We start from the raw sequence: 24,117 nt of genomic DNA on the forward strand, positions 1-24,117 counted from the left end.
GCTATTAGTTCTTATTCACAACTTAATTTGATTGAAAATTTTCATAGCTTTGTGTGTGAAAACATCTTCACTAGTTTGATTATTTGAAACTTTGGTTGATGAAAATTTTCTCTTGTTTTTCCCATGCAGATTGTAAAGTTTCTTGAAAGTTAGAAAAAATTGCTTCTTTAGTTTCTTATTATTTAACCATAAGTGCAAAATGTCTAATTGAGGGGGTGTGATAACTCAGTTTTTCAGTATATTTCTAGAGTAATTTCATTTCTTTGAAGTTTCCTATGTTCTAATTTTCTCTTTTTAGATTAGATTTCTATTGTTTCAAAAATATAATTTTTGCAAACAATTCTTAAAAAATATTTCTTGTAGCTTTTAATTTTCCTAAATTGTCTAATGTAATGTTTTGACCTTTTGAAGAGTTAATTTGGAGCTTGAATTGATCTAAGAATCGTGGATGAAGTTGTTGAAGAAGGGGGACTTAAAAACTAGGAGCTAAAATGATGAAAACTCTAGGAACGAGCTTTAGAAAGTCAACATTTCACTGAAAACATGTTGTAGACAGTCAACAGTAGCAGTAACTGGTCCTAGAGGGTAAACATTGCTTGGAAAGAGAAATTTGCAGAAGTTAGTTAGATGTAACTGGAAATTGGGGATCATTAAGTGTCGATGCTTAAACTCATTCCAATGTGGAAACTATATAAATATAATTGATATACGGAGAGAAAATGAGATTAAAGATAGATTGGGAGTTAGACAATGAAGTAGATTAGATTAGTTTTCTCTTATTCGTCTTTGGTTTTTGACGTTTCTAGTTATAGTAAAAGTTCTTTATTTTCTTCTATGTTTTTCTTCATCGTTTCTTCTTCTCTTTACGTTCTAGGTTTTGTTATCGTTTTTCAAAGTTGAAATTGGTTTTGGAAATGGGTAATATAGAAATGAAAATAATGTCAAATGATGTCGTGTTAGTGTTTTATTCTACAAAATCTTTTTGGAAACTTTATTTTCGATTGAAAGAAACTTTTCTAGGAGCATACAAACCTATTGTTTTTTTTATATATTTAGGTCTCTTGGAAATTGAAGATGAAGATTACTAACCATGATTTTTGTTCTATATTTTTCATTTCAATTCTAAATTTTGCTTTTTTTTATTTTTAATTTATTTTAATTTTTGTTTGTTTACTTTTTTGCACTTTATAATTCTAGTTTACAAGTCCTTTTCGTTTCAGTTACTGTTGGAGATCCCACATCGACTAGAGATTAGAGCATTTCATAATATATAAGTGGGTGCAAACCTCACCTCATTGAGCCGGTTTTATGGGGTTGAGTTAGGCTTAAAGTCCATTTCTTAAGATGGTATCAGAGCCATTTTGAGCCTATCCTAGTGAGTATTTGTTGAGCCTATCGTGCCACCCGCTATCGGACCACCCAAAATATATAGTCCCACGCACGAGCTTCTATCTATCACTCTCGGCGTGAGGGGGGTGTGTTGGAGATCCCACATCGACTAGAGATAAGGACATTTCATAATATATAAATGGGTGCAGACCTCAATCTTATGAGCCGGTTTTATGGATAGCCTAACTCAACCCCATAAAACCGACTCATAGGGTTGAGGGTTTGCATCCATTTATATATTATGAAATGCCCTTATCTCTAGTCGATGTGGGATCTCCAACAGTTACATTTAATTCAATGTTATTTTACCTTTCAAGCAATTAAGTTTTTGTCATTTATATGTTTCCTACAAATTATGTTATTTTTCATATTCACTTTTTCATTAGACAATTTTTTAAGCGATTGATCTCAAATTGTTTAATAATTAAGTGAAAGTCATATCGCGTAAGTAATGTTAATCGACCAAATTCACAATTGCAAGCCAAATTCATTTTTTACATAATTCATTCTACATATGCCAAATTCATTTTTTACCTAATTCATTCTAGATAAACTACATTAGAAATTGCATGCCAAATTCATTTTTTACATAATTCATTCTAGATAAACTACATTAGAGAGTCTGCTTTGCGATCACATATTAAACAATCTATTATAATTAAATTTTGCATGTTTATAATCTTCTTCACTACATTAAATTTTTATGTATGTTTATAATCTTCTTCACTACATTAAATTTTTATCTTTCCCTTTGCATTCTTGTTTCAATTTCAATTTCTCCCTTCTTAATTTGTAAAAAAATAATATTAAATAAAAAAATTCAATTAATATATTTTTTTGGGAATTCAACTAGATTGACCTTTATTACATTAAGGAAAATCTCACGACTTATTCTTTTTGGAAAGTAAGTCTAATTTAATTTCCAAAACCATGTAAATTTTACTTTGGTTCATCCCAATTCCAAATATTTTCATACCATGTAAACAAAATACTTAGTATTATTTTCCATGTCTTAACCGTAGGAAAATAAATGAATACCTCAGAAGCATCCATTGCACTGCATAATATACAATGCAAATGCAATACAAACATAACTGCATACCTCAGAAAAACGATATAATATATGAGCAATAAAAGAATACATGTCTTCCAATGGAAAAGATGCACGAATAAGCCTTTTAGGTACCAAAACCACTATTATCTAAAAAGCTGCTCTTGAAGAGACTCTACAAACTATAATAAAGCAGCATAAGTGTTAACTTAGAAACCACATCTGGCCCAATTATAATACTTGCCACCTTCTAAACAAAGTAACATGATGCAACTATGCTGAAATTGGAACCAATTATAGCTAAGACAACAAGAACTACATCGGCAAGTTTTGCGGTATGGTTCTTATCGAAACCCAATGACATAACAATGAAATAATGAGTGATCTATGTAGCCCGCCACAAAAATGCATAACCTGTGATGTCTAAAACATGAAACTGCTTAAAATGTTTTTAAGCAGTTTTCTTGTTTGGCTCAAAGACATACTTGATCAGTGAATCCTTGATGGAAAGAAGCTCAGGGAACTCTTTCTTCAATTTGGCTCCATCCATCTCATTGTTGCTCCGTGGAGCTACGATCACCTTGGCTTGCTCTTCAAGGTTGAAGTTAACCCACTTGAAGCTTGGATCAATGTAATCCCTGTACATCTCAAGAATCTCATTGTGGCTCACTGCCCCAGGATTTGTGAAGTTCCAGATGCCCCTCAAGTTTCGCTTCGCCATCTCAATCGAAATAGGCAGAAGTTCATCCAAAATGGTCATGCTGTTTGGAATGTTCACGACTTTGTTATAACGAGAAATCTTGGTGATGAAGTTACGTGGATTACTCAAGTCAGATGAAATTGGCATGCGAACTCTGAGGGTGCACACATTGTCATATTCTCTCAAGAGCTCTTCAACCTGATTAACATTCACATCCAAATTATATGATATAATTGTAAGAATAATAGAAAGGGAATAAGGCAATAACATGTAAGTGACCTTACCATAGCCTTAGTTTTGGAATAGAAAGAACCAATGAAATTGGGTTTGTCTTCCTCCTTAAAGCCAATGCCAGAACCCTGTGGATGAGCTTCATCGTACTCAAATATGCACCCAGTAGCATAATTTATCATCAAGATACCATGCTCTCTGCAGACATCAGCCAATGTTAAAGTCCCAGCAACGTTGGTGCGAATGGTTTCTGTTTTGTGGGATTCACACCAATCAACATTGGGTCTGCCAGTCACTCCTGCAGCATTAAAAATGTGTGTAGGCTTCACATTCTGAATATCAGCCACAAGTGATGAACGATCCTCTAGGCGCCCTCTTCCATATTCATAGGGAATCTCTTGCTTTTCACACAATTTCCCAAGCAAACCCCCAATCCAACCTGTTCTTCCATAAAGCAAGAACTTGAGAGGATGCTTCTGAGAAGAGGTAACATTCTTGGATGTTGGAACCACCATTCGAGTATTAGTTGAGACATATGATGCATGTATTTCTTCTTCAGATCCATCAAAATGTCTCTCCAATCCACCGGGCATCATCAGCATCCTTGGATGAGGAAGCAATGCACCACTGACATCACCCCACCAACCAGGATTGTTGATATACCAGTCCATGGTTTTCTTCAAGCCCTCGTCCCAAGTGGTCCTCTCAGACCAACCCAAGACCTTCAGCTTTTCATCATCAAGAAAGTATCTCTGATCATTAAATGGTCTGTTCTCCACAAATTTTATACTAGCTTCTGAGTCCATCTTAAAAAGCCTGCATATATCTTTGGCAACATCAATAACTCTCCTCTCCTTCTTAGTACCAATATTGTAAACATGCCCAACCTCTCCCTTGTGAAGGATAAGTTCAAAAGCCTCTGCAACATCTTCACAATATAAGTAACTCCTTACATTAGAACCATCCCCATGGATTGGAAGAGGCTTGCCTTGCATAGCCAGGAGAATGAACTTTGGAATTAACTTCTCAGGAAACTGATTGGGCCCATAAACATTGTTCCCACGTGTTGTGATCACAGGTAAACCATATGACCTGCCATATGCCATGACAAGCATTTCTGCCCCAGCTTTTGTTGCAGAGTAAGGATTCGTGGGAAGTAACTGAGAAGCCTCGTGGTTTCCAACAATAGCATCCTCATCTGTCTCTCCATAGACCTCATCAGTGCTCACATGGATGAACCTCTTGATCTGACCAGTTACCTTGCAGGCTTCTAAAAGGACATGAGTTCCATATATGTTGTTCTTGGTGAACTCAAAGCTGTTGCCAAATGAGTTGTCAACATGAGTTTGAGCAGCAAAGTGCATTATTGTGTCAATGGACTCGGTAATGAGTAGGTAGTTGACAAGATCAGCACTTCCAATATCTCCCTTCACAAACTTGAAGTTGGGAGATGATTTTGAAGGAATGAGGTTCTTCAGATTTGAACAATAATCAAGCTTGTCAAGAACAACAATTTTGTACTGGGGATAATTCCGGATAAGCCGGTTGGCAACATGAGATGCAATGAATCCAGCAGCTCCAGTAATGAGGATATTTTTTGGTGTGTGCGTAGCCATGTCAACCAACTTCTACAATAAAAATAAGGGAAAATCACAATATACATATCAGAATCACAATCACCAAAAAATAAACAAAGTAAAACCAAAATATATTTTTTATTCCAAGTACAAATGGGGAAAACCTTCATACAGTACCATAGGTTCTGTTTTTTCTAGTGTTATCCCATTAGAATTGGAGTTTCGCTGTAGTAATATGTATGATAAAGAGTCCCATGAAATGGGATTGCATACTACTAACGTAAAACTCCAAATTTGATTTGGAATTAGAACCCCAGTTTTACACAAGTTAAGTCAGACAGCCCCATTAAAGATAAGCCACTTCTGCACAAACTTTTAAGAGAGTAATATGAGAAAATCAACCAACTACGGCACAAGTTAAGGTAATGTTCAGCATTGCAGGAGGTGATAGTTTGAAACCTCCCTGCCCTGTGTGCAGGGTTGAATAAACCACGAGGATAGTGTCTATCTGATGATAAAAGAGATGATCCAGAGTGTATAGCAGCAAAGTTCACACAACAAGTCCAATGGAAAGAGTAAAACAAAACAGCCAAGGGAATATGGGAACATATTTTCTTGATCCAGTTCGTTAAGATGTAAAAATACAAAAACAAAACGGGCAAGGGAATTGTTATTGTTATATATAATAATTCTGCAACCGACTTTCAGGAAAAAACAAACAAGGAAAAAGTTAAACTCCCACTCTCCCTTAGTAATAAATACAAAGGCAGATAAACTAATAAACAAATAAACAATGTTAAAACAAGAGATTAAAAAAAAAACATAACTCAGATTCCAAACTAACAGTACGAGATGCAATGAAATTTTCACAAAACCAATTACCCTTGCTTCAGAAAAGCAAATGCAGCACAGATCTGATCATTTCACAAGATTAAACCGAAACGATCACGTGGATCAAGACCCATCAGAACCACCAAACAACAATACCCTCATAATCATCACAGATCCAACCAAAAGAACATCACCCAGATCACAAAAATCGCCCATTAGACCAAATTTCAAATCTTTAAGCAGTAAAATTCAGAAACAGCAAATGGGACCCGCGGCACCCAGATGATACAGAAATAGAGAGAGAAACAGGGGAAAACAGAGGAAATGAGAAAAACAACTTACGAATTAGAGACCGTGAGGCGTAGAAGGAGAAAAGACGAAGGCAAGAAAGAGAAATTCTTCAGACAGAGAAGAGATGGAAAATGGTAGTTCCCAGATTTAGATTTGGACTCTACACACTTTGTATGTATTTATATATACACACACTCTGTATGAAAATATGATGAACGACGAGTTTGAGACAGTTAAGGGGAGCCAGAGGATCACGTTGAATGACCAAAATGCCCTCCCATATTGGTGTATTTACATGGGCCCCACTTTCCCATTTTATTTTCAATTAAGATGAATTAAACTAAATTCCATCTGATTCATGACAGTTGTCTTATGATTACTCCTTATTTGTTTTGTAGATTGATTGCATGTCATCAAGGTATGATTCTTGCACCATAATTTCTTTTGTTTTCTCTCTTTTTCTTTCTTTTAAAAGAAAGTTCAACAATGTGAGGTATCACATTCTCCTTCCCCATAATCTCTCAACTATATCTAAAATTAAGTATATTTCATATAATTGTATAATTATTAAAAGAATCTCTAACAGTTATCTCATTCCATTTATTTTTCTTTTTAACAATCTAATTAATAGAATATAAAATTTTAAATTATATATACGTATCAGACCTTGTACAAAATTAATTCAAGTATAATATAATCTTAATTTATAAGAAAATATTTTAATTTTTTTTATTTCTCCTCTTTTAAGAGGAACTTATAGTAACTTTAATATATATTTTCCAAATCTAATATTATATGCTAATTTTACTAAAAAAAAGTATTTTGTTTCCTCTAAATGATAAAGAAGAAAAATATATTGATTTTTTTAAGAAGATTTTACATTTACCATATTTTGATATCATCTAAGAAATTAAAGCATATTTAAAAGATTCATTTCTAAAATTTTATTCTCTTAATTTAATTGTTGTATTAAGTAGCTTATATTTTATAACTAATTAGAAAAAATAATATAAAAATTTAGAAAGATGAAGAATAATTATTTTTAAATCACTCTACTAGTAAATTGATCATATCGTTTTTAAGATGGAAACAAATTTATTTAATAACTTTTATAATATGTTTAAAATTATTATTATAACGTTATAGTACCAGTAATTTATAACTGGGTGATGATATTTTGATACTTGTTTCACTTTACACCCACACTAAAATATTAATATTTGTAATAAAAAAATTTAAAAAAATAAAAAAATATTTTTAATAAAAATATAAGAAAAATGTAAAATGTTAAAATAATGAGTGTAAAATAATCATTTTTCTTTATAATTTTGATGTGGCCTGGTTTAAAGGGGTGTGATTGGTTGAGGTGTTGATCATGCGAAGACGGTGGTCCGCTCCAGATGATTGGACTACCCACATATAGGGTTTCTATCTTTAATCACTTTCCCTCAGGGTAGGTAGCATAACAATTAGATGATATTTATATTTTAACTTCTTTTATCATAAAAGAACAAAAAAAGAGGTTAGTTAACTTCTAACACTTTACTCTCACAATTAATTACTCACACTATATACCATTTTTAAAATATATTTTATATAAAACTAATAAATTTAATCAACATAAATACATTTAAGTAACTTATTTAAATATTGGGTAAAAAATAAAAATACAACTAATAATGTAAACATCTAAAAAACAACTTTAAAATAAAGTGATATAATGAAAATTATATATAAAATATTTTATTATTAAAATAAATAAATCATATATATAAATATTAGTTGTTTGTGTTTCATTTTTAATAATTATTATTTTTCTAGAATTTTTTTTCCTTTCTTTTCTCTCTAGATTTCTAATCTCATTTGTAACCGGAATTACAATCCGATACCACCTTTAGACTCCTAGCATTGAATAGAGTAAAAATGTTTTATCAAATTTATGTTTAGAGTAAAAAAATTTATGTTTTTTTTTCTTTGAGTGAGTTTTGAGTTTTATGTTCATCTAGGTAGGCATGCTTTGCATGTAGTGTTTGTGACTTCAGAATTATTCTCCATTAGTTTTAGATCCTAGTGATGTGTTTAGATAATTTATCAAGACTCTTATACGTGCTTAATTGTAGCAAAATCATAGTGTTAAAAATGTATGTAAAATAGGGAAAATATGTAAGAAAACATATCAATCACTCCAACCATAGTTAGTTGCACATGAAAAACATGAAGTGAAGAAGAAAACTACGTAATTATACAGAAACGTGAAAAAAAACAAGCAAACATATAATTATGCAGAAACGTGAAAAAAAAACAAGCAAACATTTAGAATGTGATATAGAAACTAGATAGAAAGTGATAAAATATTTAAAAAAAATCCTAAAAACATTGTTGTTAAAAAACAAATCCTGAAATCATCATAAAACAACTCCTAGAAATGCTTATTTTATATAATTATTACAATTTATTAGAATGAAGTATATACCCAAATGTAAAAAAGCATTTTGTAGGAATAAGCTCTATATATCTGGTTAGTGATATGCATAATTTAATGCAGAGTTATGGCACTCTGTTGAATTAGGACCCACATTGTCCTTACAACCGCAGGTTCAGAGTAATAGTAGGTTGAATTTTAAAAGGTTCCCATCATCTGTCATGGTACCAAATTAAGTAGAGTATGTGGTTCAATTTGCCTCTACTTGTTCAATTTCCAGCAACAATTATAACCCACTCATTTTAACTTTCACCCTTTAATTTTATTATAAAATATTACTTTATGACGCAACTATAGTTAAATTGCATTTCAGTCTGATTATAACCGTTACTGATTGGAAGGGAAGAATATTCAGATAATTAAGCTAGGGACTAAAATTGTATTGAAATATTCTCGTCAAAATACATAATATACCAAACATTTTTTTGTAAAGAATTAAAAAATTGAAGAATTTAAAATTTACAAAATAGATGAAAAAAGTCATTTTCATAAAAGTAAATAAATAAATGATGTAGTGTTTTTTTTTTTTCATAATTAACTTCTCTCTTTTTGGATGGAGTAAAATTATGATAGATTATATAAGGTTAAATATTTTCTTTTTTATAAAAATGTTATGTTAAGTATCACTATGCAACTTGACATCTCTGCTAGACTAACACCTCAAGTAACAACAATCATCTGTCATCATATGAAAAAAGTATTATTACAAAAAGGAAAAAGAATACAAAAATATGGGAGAATTAGGCCAAAACCCATATGTTAACAAAAACGATACATAAGTAGACTATACCTATTCATAAAGAATTCTAAGAACAAACTACATGGAAGCCTATTATACCAATGAAATGATTCTCTATGAATAAATCTTAAATTAGCCAACTTATCAGCACACACATTCCCTTCACGAAAAATATGAATAACCCTAAACCTGATTTTCACACAATAATTAAGACAAGTATTTCATTGATTTCGAAGCATCCAAGGAACATTTGTCCTAGTAGTAAACACAACACAAACCAAAGCAGAATCACATTTCAACCACACATTAGTAAGGCCCATCTTTTGAGCTTCCTCCATAGTATGTATAACCCCATAAAACTCAGCAACCAGAGTAGTTTGAACTTCAAGGAATGCAGAGAAAACTCCAATAAATTCCCCCATACTCCCATAGAAAATACCTCCACAAGTAGCAAGATCAGGATACACTATAAGAAAATCATGAAATAGAAACCAATTTTAGAGAAAAAAATAATAATTAGTTGTTATAGTGACTAAATTAACAACCATTTTAGAGACTAAAAAATTTTTTGGTTTCTAAATTAGTTTATATTATTGTTAAATGGTTTCTAAATTGGTATCTAATTAGCTACAAGGTTTTTGCTACCAAATTTAGAATCTAAATAATTGGTAGTTAAAACCTTGATAACTAATTAGATACCAATTTAGAAACTATTTAACAATAATAGAAACTAATTTAGAAACCAATTTTTTTTTAGTTTCTAAAATGGTCTTTAATTTAGTCACTATAGCAACTAATTATTTTTGGTCTCTAAAATTGGTTTTTATTTCATGATTTTCTTATAGTGATATCCCCTAACAGCCCCCATCAGTGTTAATTTTAACTCAACCTGGTGAAGGAAACTCTCATCTCACAGGAAGAGGATGGAGAACTTTACCAGTACGAGTATTAATAGCAAAAAACTTGATCACGTTGAAACCCAACATATCATTTTTCATAAATGCTTTAGACGAGTTACCCACTAGACAAGTTAAATCTTTAATAATCGAAATAGCCTGAGAAACCTCAATCTTATCCTGAAAACGAGCAAAATTTCTCATACACCATATCATCCAAATAGAAAAAGTTATCACAACAAGCTTAATCAATTTAACCAAAGGACTACCATCACTCTTAATAAAAGAAAGAAAATCATCCTTATTAAAGAAATGAGAAGTAGGAAAAATCTCCCAAACCCAACTTCAAATACTCAAAGCATTAGAGCATTCATGAAACAAATGTGAAATAGATTCCTCGTGTTTTTCATAAAGTGTACACGTAGAACAAATATGCAAACCTTTATTCTAAATATGTTGATCTGTAGGAAGTCGCCCATGAAAAACTTTCCAAAGTACAAGAGATTTGGAAGGCGGAGTAAATGAAGACCAAATAAATTTACCCCAACCACAGGGAACTCCTGGTTCCAAGAAGAAAGTCCTAGCCGATATGAGAGTGAAACGACCAGACTCATCTAGAACCCAATTAGGAATATCATGTTCTACCTTGACCATGATATGACTAAAAAGATGAGGCATCTACTGTAAAACTGAGAGACTGTATCCGGAATGTTAGAACCATCAGATATCCCTGCAATATTTGGAAAAGAAGTAGTAGAACACCATTTATCATTCCAAGTTAAATAAATGTTTATTACGTACTTGTTTTCTAAAATAAACATAATATAATATGGTTGTTTATTTAGTTTGAATAAATTATTTATTTGGGTTTAGATAATGAGATAAAAAATAAATTTAAGAAGTAAAATAAAGTTGGATATACAAAGAGGAAAATTATTGCCAGAAAATTAAATTTGATATTGGTGGTTTACTCTTCGGTCTTCATTTGGTGTGATTAAGTATTCACTTTGCATACTTAGTTTTCTTTCAACTTCAATTTGGCACTAGGTGCACAATAAGTAGTATAAAAGTCAATTTGATTTCTATATGCAACTGCTGGTGGTTGTTTCTTGCAATAAGATATATTGGTGGTTGTTGTTGAACATTGGAGCTTTGATGTTTCAAATCCACATGAAGCTTGAAGTTGTGTTGCTTTTTGGTTTGGATTTAGATTAGGTTGTGATGTGATTCCAATAGCAAAGAAGAGAATGATTCTTGACATTTTTAGGAATCAACTTGAGTTGGACAATTGTTAGGAACTTTTTCTTAGAATTGGATCAATGTTCTAAGTCAAGAACTCACCAAAACTAGCACCAAATCCAAACTCACATGGAAGTTCCTCATATTGTCAAATTGAACCAACAAAAAGAGGTAAAACTTAAAAACACCGAACAGAATTGGATAAGAAACAGATTGAACCGAACAAAATGAAATTAAAAGGCAAAGAACTGAAAATGATTGCTGGAAAATAAGAACAGCCGAACCATTAAACTCAAGAACACAAGACAGAATTTCAAGGAAACAAGCTTAAACATGAACAATTGAAAGAGAAGGAAGGAAGGAGAAAAGAATGCTCATGAAGATGTGATCCTGCCGGTTGACCAAAGCGCAAGAGTCTTGCCACGTCGAAGGTATCTCCCTCTGGATCGGCTTTGCACCACGCTAGCTTCCGTCCTTCACACCTCGATTCTCCTCAAGAACTTGAAAAAGACAGAGTGGCGTGGCTGCAGCCGATCGCGCTCCGACGCTCAAGTCAGTGACGGAATCACCAAAACTCTAAGAGAGAAAAGCTAAAACTCAAGGAACCGTGCAAAATCTCTCTCAGCGTACTCAAGTGTTCTCAAAGCGTAAAGAAGTGTTCTAAATGTGCGTACCTCAGAATCTGTTTAAGAGTTCCTTATATACCTGTGCATTTTCTCTCTCCTGACGGTTACACCTCTGGACACGTGGCTCACATCCAGCTGTACGCGTGTCATCATCTGGAGCATCTTCTACTTGAGCGTCACTTCTACTCTTCAGGTTGTTCGACTAAGTTACTCAGGCGAGGAGCAACTCGGTGCATAGCTGCCTTGGAGCGCGATCTCTTCTAGTGGCGAGCACGGGGTGTCACCATGCACACCTTCTCCGTGGTCTCGCCTGCCGCTATCACGATCTGCTTTACTTGCTCATCGTGCATGTTCTGGTAAACTGTTCCCTTGCCTCGACCTTTGGCTAGGGAATGATCATCTGATAACTTTGTCCTTCGTACTCGTACCCTCTGAAGGCCCTAAGCAAGCCTTCCTAATCTTTCGGCGATGTCCCTCCTTCGGCGGTCTCTGATCACTTGGTCGCCTAAACTCACATACGACGACTATGATACAAGCCTGGTGACCGCCGGTTTAGATATGCTAGAGATCGGAGTACGCCAACTTAACGATTGGCGACTACACAGACTTCCCGATGTACTTCCCTTCTGCCAGCCAGGTGTTCCGCTCAACACGCCTATATTATCGCTTGCTGCCACGTCATCACTCCCGACTACCTGGTCGGTACACAAGCCCCCCAGTCTTAAGCGGAGACTTGTCCAACGAAAAGACTAAGAGGTCACATCACCGTCGATCTACGTGGCGCTGTTACGGATTTCCGTAGGTCTATACCTTCTGCCTTTCTGACGCTCCACCAAACCCCCTTTTTCAATCGCTCGACACGTGGCTTCATCAACGGTCGTCTTCAGCTGTCGTTTGCGTTTCCGAAAACGTTCGAAAAACCCTTAAACCCCTTGCGCTTCCACTGTTCCATCATCTTTCTGCACTCTCAAACGTTCTAAGTTTTCTCTCTGCAAACCCACGAAGCTTCTCAACTCTCTCAATCTCCAACTCTCTTCAACGCTCATCCGATCATAAAAAGGTACCCCTTTTACTTCTTCTGTTGATATTTGCTGCATTTTAACCGATTCGCATCATCCATTATCTGTCTGGAGCATACGTTGTGGGTTGTTTTTTCTTTTTCTCCTTTTCTCGTAACCTAGAGCTTCGTTCTTCGTAACGTTTATCCCAGCGAACCCTTTTTCGCTCATCCTGTCTTCTTCATCCTCAATCGAGTCATTCTGTTGTCCTCATTTCATCCTTTTCTCTTTCGTTTGCAGTTCCTGCGATGGCTCACACGAAGTCCACCGCGAACCCTCCTTCTTCGTCGCGAAACCCTCCACCCCAAGCGCGTAGGGTTGCTCTTGGGGCAAATCCTCCACCAGCGCGCAATCCACCACGAGCCTCTGATGCTCCTTCTAACCAGGCTGAGAGGCCTGCAACTTCTCACGCCAACCCCGCTCAGGCAACTCCGCCAGTCACCGGAGGGGCTTCCCTTCCCCCACGAGACTACGGAGAACTCTATCCTTGGGCCACCCCAACCTTGCTAAAAGAGACTTCTTCAATAAACACTGAGCTGGGCGTGCACCGATTAAGGAAAGGAGACCAGTCCGACCTCTCCTTCCACAAGGAGCATGATAGCAAGGTGGCCGTGCTGCCCTGCTTCCCGGGTGAGCCAATTTGCGCGGACGACAAAGGGAACAACGGCGAGTTGTTCTGCTTCCTCTACGCCACCTTCTTCAAGAAAGTGAAGCTCAGGCTTCCCTTTACTCGCTTCGAGAGAGAGCTGCTAACCGAGCTCGACATCGCCCCCGCCCAGCTTCATCCCAACAGCTGGGCGTTTATAAGGGCGTTCCAAATCATCTGCGCACATCTGGGGCTGCCGGCTTCAGTAGATGTCTTTCTTTTCCTGTTCGAGGCTAAGAATCCCGGAGATCGCCTCTGGATTAGCTTAAACGGGATTGCTGGGAGGTCAATCCTCTCAATCTTCCAGCAATCTTACAAAGACTGGAAAGGAAAGTTCGTCAAGGTGCGCCCAAACGAGCAAGACCCCTCACTGCTCGACGGTTTCCCCTTGTACTGGGTACACAAGGGGAACAAAGACTCCAAGGAATGCTTCAGGAGGCCAAGGAGTCCCGACAACATGGGCGAGCTAGACAAAGATCTCTGCCTTTTCTGGAAGAGCGTAGCAGCTGCCAACATCACCTTCCCTACCGCCTCAATCATCTCCTTTGAGTTCTCCGAGGGCCAACTTGAAGCTCGCATAGGTCAGCCCCTACCCCAGCACCAAGACTCTTGTTTTGTGTTGGAACTAACTTAGCGTTTCTACCATTCCATCCTTTGGCGTTCTGCTTGTTCTGGTCTTGATTTTGAATCCATGTGCCACTTGTTTGCGTTATTCCTGCGTGCATATACTTGTATATCTTGCTTCTGCTTTTGTGCTTACTCATCTATTTTCTACCCTGTGCAGACTTCATGTTGGGAAAAGGTAAACTAGCTGAACTGAGGGCGATCGCCCGGTCTCACAAGCTGGCGACGGGCTCCCAAACCGTGCCCAACTCGGTAGTGGAGATCGCCGTTGCGCAGGGCAGAACTCCTCCCCAAGGTCCAACTCCTTCGGGGGCACTACCCGCCCCACAAAGAAAAAAGCTTGTCCTGAGGAAACCCAAGAGAAAAACTCCTCAGGTGGTACAAGAGGAAGAAAAAGACGAGGCGACTGAGGATGGCCTTGTCACCAAAAGAACAAGGGTGGCTCCCTCTTCACCACCTGCACTCCCAACTCCAACACCGCCCTCACCTCCAGCTCCAACGCAACCAGTCCAAGCGACACCCTTGGCTGTCGCGCCCCCTGTGGTTGAAAGCAGCGACCCCAATTTTATTGAGAACCCTCCAAGCGCCTCCACGCAATTCGTATCTGCTGGAGAGGGTCCTCCTTCAACCACCTCTATCGTTGGGGCCGCACCAGGAGGAGATGAGGGTGGTCATAACTCGCCAATTTTGATAACAGAGTCTTCGACTTCACCACCACGCCACGAAGCCGCCCTCGCCCTTCAAACTCAAGAGGGTGGTGGTGAAAGTCAGCACCAAGCTCCTCCAGCAGCTCCACCAGCAACAACTTCCAGCCTCCCATCCTCCATCGAAGAGGTCTTGGGGCCCTTCACAGCCAAGCTGAAGATGATGGCAGAGGATCTCCCCTCAATTATATTGAAGGCTGTGAAGGACTCCAACAAGAAGCTCCAAGACGAGAATGCAGCGCTTAAGGAGTCAAACCGCCTGATAAGGATGGAGGCGGAGAAGCTCTCTTGCAACCTGATGATGGCGGAAATCGACCATTCAAGGCTGGAGGACGCCATGGATGCTGAACTAAGAGGCGCGCGCAAGGAGGCCTCCGATCTGCGCCAAAAACTGCACCTCCAAGCCCAAGAGAAAATCGAGCTGGAGAGTAAGCTTGTACCTTACAGGCTCAAGGTGGCCAACTTGGAGGCTGCAATGAAAGCAGATGCAACCAAGGTGGAAAACCTTGAAAAGAGGTCAGCAGATCGAGAGGTACTCCTCGGGAAAGTTGAAAAGGAGAGGGATGATGCCGTTGCTGAGCTCGCTACAGCTCGAGAAGAAGCCACGAAGATTGCTGCAGAGCTGGCTCAGACTCGGGATGAGAACAAAAAGGCTGCTGAAGAGCTTGTTCGGTGATGGAAACCAAGTAGAGGATGCTCTAGGCCATGAAGACCAAGCCCAACAAGGGGCCCAAGCCCATCAAGGGGTCCAAGCCCAACAAGGGGCCCAAGCCCAACGAATTACTAGGAGCATGGCAAGAGCTTTGGGACAAGAGTATAATAAAATGGCTCTTCTTATTTCTTTTATAGAATAGGGGTGTGAATGTAATAAAAAGGTGTAAGTAGTAAGGGAGTCTAGTGGGGAGTGTAGATAGGAGCCTAGGGGGTGCCAAACCGAATTTCATTGCATTTGTGTGCCATTTAGCTTGCATTTTCAGCACCTCTAGGCTATAAATAAAGGTGCTTAGCTTGTACAATTCAGATTGGAATTTTATAGTAGAGAGACTATACTCAATTTGGGAGAGAATTTGTGAGTTTTGAGTCTTCCTCTTCTTTGCCTTATCTTGTGAGCTATGGTGAGCTTCAAGTGGTGGCACTCCATCACTTATCTTGGTTCAAGGTTCCAAGTGGCGTGAATGGCTTCTTCCAATTCTCAAAATCCAGCAAGCATCTTATTCTATAAGTGTTCTTCTTCCCTTTTCTTCAATTTTCCATTCGGTAGTTTTGATTCCTAGAGTTTACTTCTTTTTCTACCATTTATTTTGTGTTTCCAGCATTGTGTTCTTAATTCTGTTTTGGTTCAGTAGCTATCATTTAAATTCTGTCCAGTTTTAATTCTTGTTCTTCTTTCCTTTTGTTTTGATTCAATTTGACAATACATGGACTTCAATATGAGTCTTGGTTGGTGCTTAGTTTTGGTGAGTTCTTGAATTTAGAACATTGATCCAATTCTAAAGTAGAGTGCCTTTTAAATCCAGCTCAAGTTGTTCCTAAGAATGTCAAGAATCATGTGTTCTTGTAGTTACATTCACATCATGTGGTATCTAGAGTCTAGGCTTGTTTTTCCTTAATTCTTGAGTTGTATTGCACTTTACTTTCAAGAGCTCTTTAATTCAAGTTGTTTACCATTCTGTTTTAGGATTTATTTTGAGTTTTCTTGCTGTTTTCTTTTGTTACACCATGTGTTTGTGAAAAGGACTCTAGCACTCATTGTTCATATGAGTATGGCTGCTCTTTTGGAATGGCATTCTCCTTCCTAGAGCTGACCTTAAGCTTCCTTTCACTTGTGGTTATACCTTGTTATATGTCTTTTAATTTTGTAATCATGTCAAGTTTTGTCTTAGTCATGTTATTCCATAATTGTCATTACTTCTTGTAGTACTTTTATTGCTTTGATTGTTTCTTGCTTTGGTATTACTTTCTGTTTTTTAGTTTATTGCTTGATCCTTTGTGCATTTTCATTTTTAGATTTGAGTTCATGCTTGTATCTTCATTCTATACAAGTTCTTTTACACAAATTCCATTATGTCTTTGCTAGTTCATCTTACTGTTTTTCTTTCCTGAATAGGATACTCTGTTTTCTTACAAACGTGCTACTGTTTTCAATTTACTGCAATTAATTGGCTCACTGAAAATTTGTGAAAATTTGGATTTACATACTTCAAAGTGTTACAAAAGCATAGAAAAAAGAATCACTCAAAAATTCCAAGTACACAAAAAATGATAAATAAAATACGAAAAGTGTACAATACTGCCGAAAAGAATACGGTAATTGGGCAGCAATTTTGAAAAAATTATTTCTCTCAATTGGCTTACTGTTTTTACCTCATTCCAGTGCCATTTTTGAGTTAAGACATTGAAGTTTCTGTGGTTAATTTTTCACAGTCCAGTTCGCTTTCAATCGGTACAGTTAAATCTGTAAACATAGCACAGTTTGCTTTAAAAAAAAAAAAACAATACATTTCCAGTAGCTGTTTTCTGTTTTCTTTAATCTACTCTAGCACTTTTCTTTAGGACTCTTTTTGTGTGCCTTCTTTATTCATTGAGTTCCTTATTTTTCTTGATTGTCTTTCATTCATATTCTTTCTAGTTTGTCATACATTACTCTCTGTTTTTGGTTTAGCTTTTATTGTTTACACCTTTTTCTTGCTTGTCTTTTTGTTCTTCTTAAAAGTTGTGTGGAGACTTGTTCTTAAGTAAGTTGGTTTGCTGTAACATATTTCACTTGAAGCTACTCCATTTCACAAGCAAGGCTTGGTTGAGGACAGAATTTTTTCTTGGAGTGGTTTGAGTGCTTTCTTGGGCATTTTTCCAGCAACCTATATCTCACTGTTTTTAATTGTTTAACAAGTTTCTTTCACTGTTTTGTTTTCTGTTTTTGTGTATTTTCTGCTCATGGCTCATTTCTCTAGTGGAGAGTCCTCCAAACCGTGCTCACCACAAAAGGCAGCCCTTTATGAGGACTTAAAGAATGCCAAGCAATCCAATGCTCACTATCTTGAGGTGATAAGGAAGATGGAAGCACGGCTCCAAAGTTTGGAGTTAAACCGAGAGGAAATGCATCAAAACCGTGAGAAAAGAACTCCTCCTCCTAGTCGGCATTCTTCAAGGCATTCCCATGGTTATTATGAAGACAATCCAAGGCCAAGACATCATCACCATGAAGAGAGGCGCCAACATGTGGCTGGCCCTTGTTCTCCAAATGTAAAACTTCCTAGTTTTAGTGGTGATAGTGATCCCAATGTATACTTAGGATGGGAGGCTAAGGTGGACCAAATTTTTGATGTAAATGGGGTTAGGGATGAGCATAGGGTTAAGTTAGCTTCTTTAGAATTTTTGGACTATGCCATGCAATGGTGGCATCAATACCTCATGGACATTGACCTACACAAGAGGCCGCCCGTGGTCTCTTGGAACGATTTGAAAGCATGTTTACGCGCTAGATTCGTACCCCCACACTTTAGGAAAGACCTTATGTTGAAACTCCAACGGTTTCATCAAGGCGCGCTAAGTGTGGATGATTACTTTAAACAACTAGACACGCTTTTAATTCGAGTTAATATGGATGAGAGTGAGGAGGCTAAGATAGCTAGGTTTGTGAGTGGACTTCGAAGGGATATTCAAGACGTGGTAGAGTTACAAGAATATTCTTCTTTGGAAAATGTGGTGCACCTTGCTAGCAAAATTGAAAATCAACTTGCAAGGAAAAATGCTTTCAAAAATTCTTCTAAAGATAACTACTACCACTCTTCTTGGAAAAATAAAAACTCTTTTTCAAACATCCCTTCTAAGGACTCTACTTTCAAACCTAGAGAGTCTAAGCCTTCCACTTCCAATGCTAGGCCTAAATCACCACAAAAATCGTCTAGTAAGAAGTGTTTTAAATGTTTAAGCTATGGACATATTGCTTCTAATTGCCCTACTAAACGAACTATGTATATGCATGATGGGGTAGATAGTAGTGAGCATGGGTCCGAATCTTCTAGACATTCCTCACCTTCTAGATCCCCAAGTGAGAGTGAAAGTGAAAGCCCACATGAGGGTGACCTATTAGTAATAAGGCGCATGCTTGGACAAGTGTTAAAACCTTTTGATGAAACTCAAAGAGAAAATATTTTTCATTCAAGGTGTCTTATTAATGATAGAGTTTGCTCTTTGATTGTGGATGGGGGGAGTTGTGCAAATGTGGCAAGCACAAGAGTGGTAGACAAACTTGGATTGCCTACCATCTCTCATGCCAAGCCCTACAAGTTACAATGGTTGAGTGAGGTGGGTGAGATAGTGGTGAACAAACAAGTCCTCATTACATTTTCCATTGGAAAATATAAAGATGAGGTCTTGTGTGATGTTGTTCCAATGGAAGCTACTCATATCCTTTTAGGTAGGCCATGGCAATTTGATAGAAAAGTTTTCATGATGGCTTTACCAACAAAATTTCTTTTAACTTCCATGGACACAAAGTCATTCTCAAGTCTCTCTCTCCAAAGGAGGTACATGAGGACCAAGTCAAAATGAGAGAAAAGAGAGAGAAAGAAAAAGAAATTAAAAATTCCAAGAGAAGCCTTCTCATATCTTCCCAACAAGTTCAAAAGGTAATAGTTACTCACAAGCCTATTTTTTTAGCTATTCCTAGACCTATTGAATATGAGTCGGCTAAGGATAGTCCCACATGTTTGGACCATTTGGTAAAGGAATATGAAGATGTGTTTCAAGATCCTCCTAAAGGCTTACCACCTCTAAGAGGGATTGAACACCAAATAGACTTCATGCCCGGGGTTTCTTTACCAAATCGCCCTGCATATAGGACCAATCCCCAAGAGACCAAAGAAATTCAAAGACAAGTTGAGGATTTATTAGCTAAGGGGTGGGTACAAGATAGCACGAGCCCATGTGCTATGCCTGTCATACTTGTCCCTAAAAAGGATGGGACATGGAGGATGTGTACGGATTGTCGCGCTATAAATAACATCACCATCAAATATAGGCATCCCATTCCTAGGTTAGATGACTTGTTGGATGAATTACATGGGTCTAAAATATTTTCCAAAATTGATCTTAAGAGTGGTTACAATCAAATTCGAATTAAACATGGTGATGAATGGAAAACCGCTTTTAAGACCAAATTTGGTTTATATGAGTGGTTGGTCATGCCTTTTGGCTTGACTAATGCTCCTAGTACCTTCATGCGACTCATGCATCATGTTTTAAGAGCATTCATTGGCAAGTTTGTTGTGGTTTACTTTGATGATATTCTTATATATAGCTTGTCCTTAGAAGATCATGAGTCACATGTTAGACAAGTTCTAGAAACCCTTAGGAAGGAGAAGTTGTATGCTAACCATGCTAAATGTTTCTTTGCATTAGATCATATAGACTTCCTAGGGTTTGTGGTTAGTCATAAAGGGGTGCATGTAGATCAAACAAAAGTTGCAGCAATTCAACATTGGCCTACACCCACCAATGTCAACGAAGTACGAAGCTTTCATGGCCTTGCTAGTTTTTATAGGCGGTTTGTGAAAGACTTTAGTACAATTGCCGCACCTTTAAATGCCATAGTAAAGAAGGATGTGGTTTTTAAGTGGGGACAAGAGCAAGAAAACGCTTTTCAAACTTTGAAGGATAAATTAACTAAAGCCCCCATTCTAGCCCTTCCTAACTTTGCTAAGACATTTGAAATAGAGTGTGATGCCTCTAATATAGGCATTGGGGCCGTCCTCCTTCAAGAAGGACACCCCATCGCTTATTTTAGTGAGAAACTCAAAGGGAGTCATCTCAATTACTCCACTTATGATAAAGAACTTTATGCTCTTGTTAGAGCTTTGCAAAATTGGCAACATTATCTTTTTCCAAAGGAATTTGTGATTCATAGTGATCATGAGTCCCTTAAATATTTGAAAAGCCAAAGCAAGCTTAATAAGAGACATGCTAAGTGGGTGGAGTTTATTGAGCAATTTCCTTATGTGATCAAACATAAACAAGGTAAAATTAATGTAGTGGCCGATGCTCTTTCACGAAGATATACCTTGTTAAATGTTTTAAATGTTCAATATTTAGGTTTTGATCACATAAAGGAACTTTATCATGATGACTTAGATTTCTCTCTAATCTATCAAGAGTGTTCCAAGGGAGGTCATAAAGACTTTTTCTTACATAATGGTTTTCTTTTCAAAGGAAAAAGACTTTGTGTTCCCCAAGGATCTATTAGACAATCTCTTGTTAGAGAGGCTCATGAGGGTGGGCTTATGGGACATTTTGGGGTAGCTAAGACCTTAGAAACATTGCATGAACATTTCTTTTGGCCTCACATGCGCAAATCCGTACATACCTTCTGTGATAGATGTATAGCATGTAGGAAGGCTAAATCTAAGGTCCAACCCCATGGTTTATATACCCCTCTTCCTATCCCTACAATGCCTTGGGTTGATATTTCTATGGATTTTATCTTAGGACTACCCAAGACATCGAAGGGTAAGGATTCCATCTTTGTGGTAGTGGACCGTTTTTCTAAAATGGCTCATTTTATTCCATGCCACAAAGTGGATGATGCATGCCATATTGCAAATCTTTTCTTCAAGGAAGTTGTTCGTTTGCATGGACTTCCTAGAAGTATAGTATCTGATAGGGATTCTAAGTTCTTAAGTCACTTTTGGCGGACCTTATGGGGGAAACTTGGCACCAAACTTCTGTTTTCTACTACCTGCCACCCCCAAACTGATGGTCAAACCGAAGTGGTTAATAGAACTTTGGGTCAATTATTAAGATGCTTTATTTCCGGGAATCCAAGGGCTTGGGAGGATTTACTACCTCATGTTGAATTTGCCTATAATAGAGTAGTGAATTCCACCACTAACCATTCTCCTTTTGAGGTTGTTTATGGGTTTAATCCCCTCACACCTCTAGATCTTCTTCCCATTCCTGTCCTTGATGAGGTTCTATGCAAAGACGGTTTTGAAAAGGCATCTTTTGTTAAAGATTTGCATAACCGCATCAAGTTACAAATTGAGAAGAAAGTTGGTAAGTATGCTGACACTGCCAACCAAAGGAGAAAGGCATTAATCTTTGAGCTCGGTGATTGGGTTTGGCTTCATTTGAGAAAGGATAGATTTCCTTCTCTAAGGAAGTCCAAACTTATGCCTCGTGGTGATGGCCCTTTCCAAGTCATCAAGAGGATTAATGATAATGCCTATGAGTTAGATATGCCCTCTACTTATCTTGGTAGTAATTCTTTCAATGTTACTGATCTCACTCCTTTTGCTGCAGGTTTCCCAAATTCGTGGACGAATTCTCTCCAACCCGGGGAGCATGATGGAAACCAAGTAGAGGATGCTCTAGGCCATGAAGACCAAGCCCAACAAGGGGCCCAAGCCCATCAAGGGGTCCAAGCCCAACAAGGGGCCCAAGCCCAACGAATTACTAGGAGCATGGCAAGAGCTTTGGGACAAGAGTATAATAAAATGGCTCTTCTTATTTCTTTTATAGAATAGGGGTGTGAATGTAATAAAAAGGTGTAAGTAGTAAGGGAGTCTAGTGGGGAGTGTAGATAGGAGCCTAGGGGGTGCCAAACCGAATTTCATTGCATTTGTGTGCCATTTAGCTTGCATTTTCAGCACCTCTAGGCTATAAATAAAGGTGCTTAGCTTGTACAATTCAGATTGGAATTTTATAGTAGAGAGACTATACTCAATTTGGGAGAGAATTTGTGAGTTTTGAGTCTTCCTCTTCTTTGCCTTATCTTGTGAGCTATGGTGAGCTTCAAGTGGTGGCACTCCATCACTTATCTTGGTTCAAGGTTCCAAGTGGCGTGAATGGCTTCTTCCAATTCTCAAAATCCAGCAAGCATCTTATTCTATAAGTGTTCTTCTTCCCTTTTCTTCAATTTTCCATTCGGTAGTTTTGATTCCTAGAGTTTACTTCTTTTTCTACCATTTATTTTGTGTTTCCAGCATTGTGTTCTTAATTCTGTTTTGGTTCAGTAGCTATCATTTAAATTCTGTCCAGTTTTAATTCTTGTTCTTCTTTCCTTTTGTTTTGATTCAATTTGACAATACATGGACTTCAATATGAGTCTTGGTTGGTGCTTAGTTTTGGTGAGTTCTTGAATTTAGAACATTGATCCAATTCTAAAGTAGAGTGCCTTTTAAATCCAGCTCAAGTTGTTCCTAAGAATGTCAAGAATCATGTGTTCTTGTAGTTACATTCACATCACTCGGGCTCGTGAAGAAGCTGAAGAGCTGAAGAAACAAACTGACGAGCTGAAGAAACAAGCTCAAGAGCTCGAGCAAAGCTCCGCCCAAGTCCTTGCCGCCGGGTTCGACGCCGCTTTGGAGCAAGTCTCGTGCCAATATCTCGAGCTCGACCTCTCCATGGTATCGATCTGCAACGAGGTGGTGGATGGGAAGATCGTGCCAACTGAAGACTAACTGCCTCCCTCCATCACCTTGTTTTTTGAAACTTGGCGTTCATCTTTGTTTGTAAAAACTTTATATGTAACAGCTGTTTTGCGTATAAACTTGAACTAATACTGCTTTATATAACTTCTTCTGCTAAGATGTTATTTTATGCTACTTCTCTCTGAATGCTTCTTACCCTTACTCGCTGTGTGATTAACCAACATAACCGGTAGAACTTACTCGAATAAATCAACTCAATGATACTTGGGCTTAACCGTTTACTGCTTTGAACTTGAACAAACTATTAATCTTATAACAATTTATCAAACTGTTAACTCAAAGCCAAAACTTGAGCAACTATTAACTCTCAATCGATGACATTTAATACAACTTGCAAACTTAAGGCAATAAACCTCAACATAATCTACTTACTAGGCAGCAGGTTTTAACTTAAACTGGTGTCACAATACAGTTTACCTGATCTGCCCGGCAGGGTTAGCCTTTACCCCCGTCATCGCCTGGAATTCTTCTGATCGGCATAGGGTTCTGGCGATGTAAGCTTTCTTTGCCTTCATCACTTGACTATTGTTCCCTCATCTAGGGG

General features: G+C 37.5%; 3 protein-coding genes across 4 annotated transcripts; 2 read left to right on the forward strand and 1 right to left on the reverse strand.

Moving 5' to 3' along the window:
- Window positions 1–2,488: 2,488 nt before the first annotated feature.
- On the reverse strand, window positions 2,489–6,421 carry LOC137835214 (trifunctional UDP-glucose 4,6-dehydratase/UDP-4-keto-6-deoxy-D-glucose 3,5-epimerase/UDP-4-keto-L-rhamnose-reductase RHM1). 2 transcript variants are annotated; one of them, XM_068643607.1, is made up of 3 exons: window positions 6,122–6,421; window positions 3,425–4,999; window positions 2,489–3,338 (listed from the first exon to the last, which is right to left on the reverse strand). In XM_068643607.1, the coding sequence occupies exons 2-3, from the start codon at window positions 4,985–4,987 to the stop codon at window positions 2,892–2,894; spliced, it is 2,010 nt and encodes a 669-aa protein (XP_068499708.1). In that variant the 5' UTR covers window positions 4,988–4,999; window positions 6,122–6,421; the 3' UTR covers window positions 2,489–2,891. The 2 variants fall into 2 exon arrangements, with proteins under 2 accessions (XP_068499708.1, XP_068499709.1); XM_068643608.1 differs by having other exon boundaries at window positions 3,425–4,996; window positions 6,122–6,275.
- Window positions 6,422–13,358: 6,937 nt separating this feature from the next.
- Window positions 13,359–15,760, forward strand: LOC137834035 (uncharacterized). Its single transcript, XM_068642101.1, has 3 exons — window positions 13,359–13,740; window positions 14,541–15,512; window positions 15,570–15,760. Exons 1-3 carry the CDS (start codon window positions 13,359–13,361, stop codon window positions 15,758–15,760), a joined length of 1,545 nt encoding a protein of 514 aa, XP_068498202.1.
- A 942-nt stretch (window positions 15,761–16,702) lies between these two features.
- Window positions 16,703–22,507, forward strand: LOC137835215 (uncharacterized). Its single transcript, XM_068643609.1, has 2 exons — window positions 16,703–19,715; window positions 22,384–22,507. Exon 1 carries the CDS (start codon window positions 18,019–18,021, stop codon window positions 19,636–19,638), a length of 1,620 nt encoding a protein of 539 aa, XP_068499710.1. The 5' UTR covers window positions 16,703–18,018; the 3' UTR covers window positions 19,639–19,715; window positions 22,384–22,507.
- Window positions 22,508–24,117: the final 1,610 nt, after the last annotated feature.

Source organism: Phaseolus vulgaris, chromosome 5 (assembly GCF_000499845.2).
Source record: "Phaseolus vulgaris cultivar G19833 chromosome 5, P. vulgaris v2.0, whole genome shotgun sequence".
Taxonomy (NCBI): Eukaryota; Viridiplantae; Streptophyta; class Magnoliopsida; order Fabales; family Fabaceae; genus Phaseolus; species Phaseolus vulgaris.